Raw genomic sequence first — 9,380 nt, forward strand, 5'->3', positions numbered from 1 at the left:
ATTCTACAACCATCCTCGCAAGACTTTTTGTCTTTTTAACATCCTTTCAACGTGTTTTCTGTCCGTTTTTGCCGCGACAGTTTTGGCGTTGTCGGCAGGATGTGATTGGTTGTTCTTTATCACATGTTGATAGCTGAAGGTATAACATTTCTCTTCCGCCCTTAGTCGGGCGGCCACATCTGACAGACTTCTCTGATTGTTTTCTGTTTTATGTCTGCCCATTAATAAATAATTCTACGACCATACTCGCAAGACTTTTTGTCTTTTTAACATCCTTTCAACGTGTTTTCTGTCCGTTTTTGCCGCGACATAAACAATCAACAGTCTCTGTGTGGAAATGAATGCAATAATTATCTTGTGGCCATGACTAATATTGTGGCGTGGCCACGGGTACGTTTTTTAAATCTATAGTCACCAGATGAACTTCGTGATACAATGAAAATGTGTGAAAGCTGTCGCACGTTTTTTTCATACGTACGTGTGTCACTTATCCACTAGATCAATGATTCCCAACCAGGGGTACGTGTACCCCTTAGGGTGCACAAGCATATTACAGGGGTACGTGGAAAAATTTCCCAGGAGTGCAAAAAAATGAAATAAAAACAAATAGGACTGAGATATGTAGGGCCCTATGGTTTCCACAAAGCAGAAAATGCGAACGAAATCATGAAATTGACACAAAATAGAATCCTGCATAAAACGTGGAATCTGGTGGATTTTGCTCATTTGGGGTAATTTATGTATTTTGGATGGTGCTGCTTCCTGCACCTGTCATTACCTGGTTTTATTTATTTAAATACTTATTCACTTTCAAGGCAAGGTATTTATCTTTATGTTTAATTTGAGTTGAAAATGATAAAATGCCTGAAAATTAAATGTTCTAGGGGGTTAAATACTTAATTTTCATTTAACAATCAGTTGTAGTACATTATAGTTTTGGAGAATCATCATTAGGTTTGACAGAGGGGGTACCAGTAGCATGACAAATTGGCTCAGGGGGCACACAAACCTAAAAATGTTGAGAACCACTGCAGTAGGTGATAATATATTGACAATATATGAACCCAAATACAGCTGTAGAATGTCAATGGTAAGTCTTGAGAGAGCAACATGACAATATGTGACTCGTCTGTTGAAGAATGTTCATGGGTTGATTGAGTTATTTTAGTGCTTTAGAATTAGCTAGCACTTTCAGTGCATTAATGCTTTAGAATTAGGGGACCTAAATATTTGAGCTAGTGCTTTAGAGCTAGTGGAACTAATTTTTAGATTAGTGCTGCCCACCACTGCCAGTTCTTAGAGGTGAAGTTTAATTTGTCCACAACCTAAAACTTGGTCACTTGGTCCAGAGATCCACCACATTTTTGGAAATAAAGACCATAATGCTTTGCAGCCTGAGCCAACACAAAAGGCTAAATATTTTGCTAGCAGACATGCAAATACACATGGAGACACAGACATTTACACGATTGCCCGCTTTTCATGGCTGTGAGAGAATAAAAATAAGCCAGGGCACAAGGCTACTATTCTTCCACGAATTGTCCAAGTTTCTCTTCCATTTTTCTCGTTAGTTTCGTCCTCTCACCTCTCCTCATCGACCTTGAGCATCTTCACCCCACCATTATTTTGTTGCCGGTGCACCTGTCCTCATCATAGTGCTTTAATTAAGATAGATATATTAAAGCTGTTTTGTGCCAAAAGTCCTGCTGCTGCTCTTGGCAAAGTTTTTGTTGTCACAGAATTTCCTGGTACTTCTGACCCGTTTTTCCCCTTCACGGATGTCATCGACTCTCGGTGCTTGTAAAGCTGCATTAAATTGACAGATTAAATGTTAATCTGTTGCATCAAAACTTCAAATTCTATTTTTATCCTGCGTCAAAYACAGCTGAGGGGCTTTAAGCTTTAAAATAATCAGGTATTTGCTAAGGAAACGGATCAAACAAACGGGTGTTAAGGGACAGATTGAGTTTGGTTTTATGAGCCAGCTGAGTTTTCCTCTGTATACTTCTATTTTTTTATTCCTACACGGTCCTGACAGCAAATTTACTCATGTAGAACCTTGATCTACTACAAGATTAGGTTTTAATGGAGCAACAGAGCTCTGATCAAGTTTTAAATCTGTATTCCACACCTATTAAAGTCAGTTTTGCTAAACTCTGATAAGAACTAATCTCTTGTTATTGCAACAAAATCCTGCTATATATAATAATAATTTTTTTAAGCGGCTTGGTCATGCTGTTTCACCTGGCACATGGTCCACACTGTTTCGTGCCCTAGCCATGACTTTGTCCGCACAGGAAGGATCTCTGGACCCATGGCTTGTTTATTACGCGGCGGGAGAAATGATAAGCAGGTGTGAAAATACGACTGGTGAGCATCCGCTGCACTGCTGACAAGTTTCTTTTTTAAGGTGGAGAAGATTCTTTAGAGAATAGTTTTTCCTTTTAATAGGGTTGTTTTCCTGCTGGACGCCTGGGTAAAAAGATTCATCTTTTAATCAAAATAAGTAGAAACATTAAAACTGTTGCTCCTGTTGTGTTCAAGAGAGCCAGTGTACAAAACAGTCAAGCTGTACTGACTGAAATGTGTGAAAATGTTAGAGTTCAAAGCCTTAACCACAACATTTCAGATGATTATWAATAATCATTATCTTACCTGTTACTTGAAGTTCTTCACAGAGCAAGCTAAGCTCTTTGAAGAACTTCACACTGCAAAAATTGTCCATCTAAACAAGTCTYACACTCTTATTCAGCCAAACAGTATTTTTGATCTTGGTTTGAGACTGATATTCTAAGCAAGAGCAGCAAGTGTTAGCCTGGAAATTTTTCCTATTTCAAGAAGTCCTACCAAGGGTAATTGTCTTTTTCCACTTGCAGATAATTTTGCTTAATTTGAAAATATTCAGGCTGATGAGCTATTTGCTGGTCTGAGTGGACACAAGATCATACCAACAYAGCAGACAGGTGTGGGCCAGATCTGGTGTCAGATGGTCTGACTGCTGGGATGACAAGTGGGTTGCCAACCAAATGTGGACCAGGTCTGGCAATGATGCCACTGTGTGTAAGATGACATACCACAACTGACTCAGTTTGGTTTATGTGATGTCTGTTCATGGACCACCTCTGGCACATCTGGGCCGTCATTCTTTGTGGTATCTGGGCCAAGTGCACTGTGTGGGCCAGAACTGGACCAGACAAATATGTGGTAATTGATTGCTGTTGTCTTACAAAAAAAGTGGATAAAAAAGTTGGATCAAAAAGTTCCCAACAATTTATGCAAAATCTATTTCATTAATCTTTACATTGCCAAAAGTTTCACCATCCATGGTCCTTTTTGGCAGAAATAATTTGATATTTCTGCTTGAAATACCACCAAGCTGCACCAGACATGCTACAGCTAGCTGTTGCTACTGCTATTTGTGATTGCAAAAAAATTTATTTATATATATATGCATAGATTAAAGATTTTAATCGTGATTAATTACGATTAAAATTTACAATCACTTTACTATGGCTGAATAAGTAGTATTGCAATGCACTCAGTGCATGCCAGGTCATGTTTGTAAATGAGAAGTGGTTCTCAAACAGTTTACCTGAATAAATAAAGGTTAAATAAACAATATAAAAAAACTCCATGTGTAACACATTATGTACAGTTTTTTTTTCTTTTTTGTCTTCTTATGGTTTATTTTATTTTATTTTATTTATTTATGTTTTGCTGACAGCTGTGACCTTAGTACTGTATCTACTACACATTCTCACTCCCAAGTCGTCACATATTGACGCTTAAGGTAAGGTTCCCTCTGCGTCTTATTTTGACGCATCAGGTACCCCCCTCGCGTCACTCCTTGACGCCCGCGGCTTTTCCGGGTTGCGCCACCAGGGGTCTTTGCGTCGGGGGTCTGAGGTTAACATGAGGGATCAGGATTAATGGTTAAGTTTAGGTACTGGGATCAGGGGTAGGATGTCCATGGTGAATATTAGGTCATTTTAGGCTTCAGAACATGTTCACGTGAATTTCGTACATTTTCTAAAAATGGTTAATTTTACCTACTACGGTCAGGGACAGGATGTCTAAAGTTAACAAAGGTAATTTCAGGCTTTGRAACGGTMGTTTTTGCGCATTTTMTACACTTTCTGAAAACATGACAACAGACTTCGCCCCATCTCGTCAGTAACTGACGTGACGGGGGTACCCAGCGCGTCAAAATCGGACGTAGAGGGAACCTTGCCAAAGCGTCACTATGTGACGACTTGGGAGTGAGAATGGGTTGGTATCTATCTTTCATTTCTCATGTAGAACGCATTTGAAATGAAAGTCCTTGAATTCTTGATTTAACCATTATTCTGCACAAAATGTAACTGACTCAAATGTGTTTGGAGCATTTTTAGGTCCTGTTTTATATTCAAAAAATCATGTCTAAGCATCAATTTTGTCTTCTAAATAAAAACACTGAAAACTAATTAATAACTCAAGTAATTTATTTGATCAGTATGTAATAGAAATGTGTATTAAATTTAAGATTTAAGAAATTTAAGATTAATCATGATTAATTCACAGCTACTTTGGGATTAAAATATAAAATATAAAAATATTAATCATTTGACAGCCCTCATATATTCAATGTAACTAACTCTATAAAATAATACTGATGGCCATTTAAAAATGTAATAAAATAGAATTTGCTTGAACAACTATGAACCAACCTTTTTCCTGGCTTTGCTTGGATTTGTTATTAGCTCATCGGTTTGGTTGTAAATAAAACGTTACTCTCTAAACTGAGGTTGTTCAAAGAACTACATTTAAAAAAACACTGATCTCAATAGACCTGGACTACCCTTTTAATGTTCCAGCAATCTCTAAAAAAGGGAAAAAAGTTTTGACAAAAAATTAACACATGAAAAAATGCCTGAATTTCTTCAAAGATTTAGTATTTATTTCCTTCTTTTTTCCAGTATTTAACCCTGACCCACGAGACTTCAGTTATAAAACTGAGGCCTCTTAGGTCATTTTGATCAGAGTAAAGCAGGGGGATTAATGCCTTACTATTTGTTCACATTAGCTGACACAGTTAAAGAAAAAAATAAAGCAGCAGAYAGAGAGGATGAAGAAGACAGTGCATCATGATGAGCATGTCCTTGAACACCAAACTGTTTGTCTCTAAAGTGTAACTTTAAACACTGTACTGTTGTAGGAGACAAAACCTGAGCAGGTACCTAACAGAAGGGCCACAAAGAGGAGCTTGTTGCTTCAAACAGTGACTGAGCTCAAAACTAAAAACCTGCATAAGAGAAAGTAGAGCGAGTGAGAGAGACGGAGGGAGCAGAGCATATTGCACCTTAATGTAAGAGGGATTTGTTACTTTGAAGTGTTTCTCAGTGAAATGTTTTTGAGGCTCATTTTGGAGTGTTTTTTTTTCCTGAGCTGCTGCTGCAATCAGCCTTTGTTTTTCAGTCACTGAGCAGAATAATGAGGTGGGACTGGCTCCTTGTTTCCCCTCAGCTACTTCGTACATTTACAACACATTTCTTGGCCACACTTTTCCCCTGCTTGCTGCCTTGATCTATTCTATTCTATTCTATTCTATTCTATTCTATTCTGTTCTATTCTATTCTATTCTATGAGATCCCAAGTTGTTCCCTGGTCAGCTGTAAGACTTGAGGCTCTTTCAGGAGACAACCCATATTACTGACGCTTGTTCTAACCACCTCGGTCCTTCCAGAAGACACACGGAGGTTGAGAGGGGGACTGAATTATCAAGATTARTCTACTATGGCTGAATGTCTCTGTTTGTATGTTGTACAATACACCCCATGTGTACAATTGTTTTCTTTTATTGTGTTTTTCTTTTACCTTCTTATTGCTTACCTCTTTTTTTGCTTTGAAGGAAATTTTGTGGCTGATTAGCAGAATGTTTGATCCAGTTTTGTATTGTCATCCTTTCTGATCATTGCAGCCATAAGGTTTAAATCAGAGGATGAGAGTTGGTGTGTCTAATCAATGTCTCCTTTCTGTCTTCATAACAAAGTTGGTAACGTTCTAACGCCTGAGGCAAAAGATCCCACCTTCAGGGGTGTAAACCAGGAAGACATAGTTTAAAAGGTTGATTCATCACTACGGTGAGGTTTTTGTTGGTTCTGGTGTGCAGCCTGGGACAGACGCTGCTGCTGAGAGTTTATTTGTTTAGCTTCAGATAAGGCACCAAGGTCTGCTGCCTGCTGAGGCCTGACTGTGTGTGCTGCTGCTGACTGGAGTCAGASAAGACAATAAAGTTTTTAGAAGAGATTCAACTGGTTTTCTGCTATATTATTCAGACTTATCGTTCACAAATTCCTTTCAGCTTGTTGTGTTTTATTTTTTTTGTTTTTTTACATTTCTGACAACTGGGACTTCAGTATCCAGCTTTCGTTCCTCATGCACTCACTTGGAATGACAATAAAAGCTCCTTGAATTCTTGATCAATCTCATCATTATGCACAAAAATTAATTATGACTCAAATATTTTAGAGCATTTTTCATGTGCTTTTTTAAAATATATAAAAAAAGGTTCATCATTGCATTTTCAAAAACTTTAACCACATGAAGCAAACCTGTCTGACTCTTCTTTCACATGCTGGCCTCGTCTCTCTTCCTGTATTTGTTACGGTGGTTTTAAACTGGTGTCATGTTTCAGGCTCAAACTCCTCCAGTATTCAGACAGTTTCATGCAGCAGCGCTTACAGATAACTGTACTTCTTTTCAGGCCACCATCAGAAAAAGTTTTAAAATAAAATACTGCCCACAAAAGTCCAGTGCAGGGCGGGTTAATGTAAGAAGCTGTGTGCTGCTAGGCAACAGTCCAACAACAAAGGCTCTCATTGGTTGAGATATGTGACGATGCCCATCTAAAGTCAATAGAGAATATTAAGTTCTAGTCTTCACCTTCACCCTTAATTTCAGTTGTGTCGAACTCAGTGGGGTTTTTATCTGTTCTGTTTTTCAGCAGTGATGGGYCTTCACATCATTCTTACATGTTGTGCCAATAAACAAGCCACACAGTGTCCGTGTGTCAAGCTGTCCTTCTTCATCTTTGTCACTCTGTCCTTATCTGTCTGCAGCGATCAGATGCAGATTGCGTTTCTGCGTTCATGTCTTCATGAACATGTTGACACTTCTGCCCCCGAAGATGCTGTGAGTTTGTGTGAGTGGAGTGTGTGGGCTTTTTTTGTGTTGTCATGGGGAAAACTGGAGGCAGCAGCCTACTGTCACCACTAAATTCTGTATCTCGATCAATCGTCGGACTTATTTGTTTGCTTACTGGGAAGCAACTGGCAGYGTTAACATTATGTCATTATCAGCTCTGCTTTTTTCAGCTTTCTTTCCCTCCCTGCACAGCTGAGCTACATTTACTATTTGCAGTGAGGGCAGTTGTCAATAACTGTCAGGTTAATAATGGTTGAACTCACGCGGCGCAGACAATGCAGTGTTTTTATCATGACTGGAAAGCAGCAGTGAGACTCGTGTTCTTTGTTGAATCCGGGATTTCCCAACCTTACAGTTTATGACCTTTATTTTATAAGAAGCTTTTTTTAACCTCTATTTTWTCTTTGTTTTCTGCTACTTTTGATCATTCTGAATTCTTAATTAAAAGATCCTGATTGCAATAAATAAATAAAACATACTGTTTAATTTTAACCAGACTGATGAACCAGTGACCATGCACAAAAAGGACCTAAGTGGCTCGTGGCCATTAAACAACTCCACAGTTAATYACAATGAATTGTACAGCTACTTTCAAACACATATAGCAGTAGCAGCTAGCTATAGCACTTCTATGGCAGTCTGGGTCAGTTTCTGCAAGAATATTGTATTAATTCAGCTGGAATAATCATGTACTGGAAAAAAGACAAATGAAAAAATTTAAAAGATAAATAATAAAAATAAACAATTACATAAATCGCTGCAACATTTTTTAAATTTGTGTTCAAACAGCAGCTCTGCCAGTAGCTTGTCCATCCAGTCAGAATCAAACATACTTTATTCAAAGTGATATTGTTCTAAGATCTATTTACAACATGTAAGATATTATTGTATTTTTAACTTCTCTACAGAACCCCACTTCAAAAGACCTGAGCTATCACGTTMGGCTGAAASTATTGAAAAAGAAGAACAGCAGCAAGTGATAGTCAGGCTTTGTCACTGAGTAAAAAAWGTTTTTATTTTCTTTTTTACTTGYTTTTGACAGATTTTATTAAACAATTCACCCTCCTGCTACCTTTGGGTCCAAATCCCTCAAAGCCAAYGAGGCCTTGTTTTATTTTTGACCCAAGGACAGCAGGAGGGTTTAGCTTTGAATCATTAATGTTTCTGGTTGAAACCAGCCTTATAGATTAGKCTGGTTTAGGCTTATTCATTTATTATAAAAAAAAAAGGGAACAGCTCGTGTCCTTATATTTTTTATAAGMTATCCTGAAATTACTGGCTTTATATCCAGCTTTATATTGCTGCAGAGGAGAGCTTTGTTTATCGATTTTCTTTAAAAAATTGCCTTTTTTTTAAATTTAACTCATTTTTGTCACTCATGCATTGACTTTTCTATAAAACACCAAACCCATGTGATAAATTCCAGGTGAGTGAACAAACACAGAAAGGCAAAATGTGATTATTTTGTCAGAACATTGAAGTCAGAAATAGAGCATTTAGAAAAAATGATGACATCTTGTCCATTGTTTCTTTCTTTTTCACTCTGACCTTCCCACGATGAAGCCGATGTTCCTAGTCCTTCCTGTTAGTATCCAGGTACAAATACACGCTGAACAGTAGCTGAATGATGGCGTGTCTGTCCCACTCACCTGCAGCCTTGAGCGAGGTGTATTTGTTGAAACCGATTCCCAGGTTGTTGTGAGGGTGAGACAAGGCCATGGCCGGTCCCAGCGGGGATAAAGCTGCATTGTTCAAGTGGTTGTGATCTAACAGAGAGACAGAGAAAACAATGAGGGAGTTTTCTCCAGAGGGAGTAACAGCATTGCAAAAAAAAAAAAAAGAAATAAAAAAAGAAGTTAGGAAAGTGCACAACTGTGGAATTTTTATCTGATAGGGCTGCTGTGGAGTTTTTATGAATGGAGTCCATTTATTTCTTACCCAGAATGCAAAGCAAAACATTAACTAATCTCTTTTTAGGGGAAGACTGCAGGCGTGAAAACACTGGTGCATCTTTAGAAACCCTAATGGCATCAATTTGTCACCTTAAAAATAACAAATGTGATGCATTTGCTTGTGCAGGTTAGCCAGGATTGATGCAAGCATTATCCAATAAAGGCAGACAGTTTGAGTACAAGCAAGAAGAGCAAAAAAAGAAAACTAACAAACCAAACCCAAAGCAAAATAATATAATATAATAT

General features: G+C 38.0%; 1 protein-coding gene across 2 annotated transcripts in view; it reads right to left on the reverse strand.

Annotated features, from left to right (window-relative positions):
* Positions 1-9,380, reverse strand: part of LOC106516536 (protein shisa-9) — a 138,620-nt gene that overhangs the window by 6,647 nt on the left and 122,593 nt on the right. For both annotated transcript variants that reach the window (XM_014006944.1, XM_014006943.1), the window contains one exon: positions 8,832-8,948. In XM_014006944.1, the coding sequence (XP_013862398.1) occupies positions 8,832-8,948 (117 nt within the window). The remainder of the gene's footprint in view (positions 1-8,831; positions 8,949-9,380) is intronic.

The sequence above is a fragment of the Austrofundulus limnaeus genome, unplaced genomic scaffold (assembly GCF_001266775.1).
Source record: "Austrofundulus limnaeus strain Quisiro unplaced genomic scaffold, Austrofundulus_limnaeus-1.0 Scaffold38, whole genome shotgun sequence".
In the NCBI taxonomy this organism is placed as follows: Eukaryota; Metazoa; Chordata; class Actinopteri; order Cyprinodontiformes; family Rivulidae; genus Austrofundulus; species Austrofundulus limnaeus.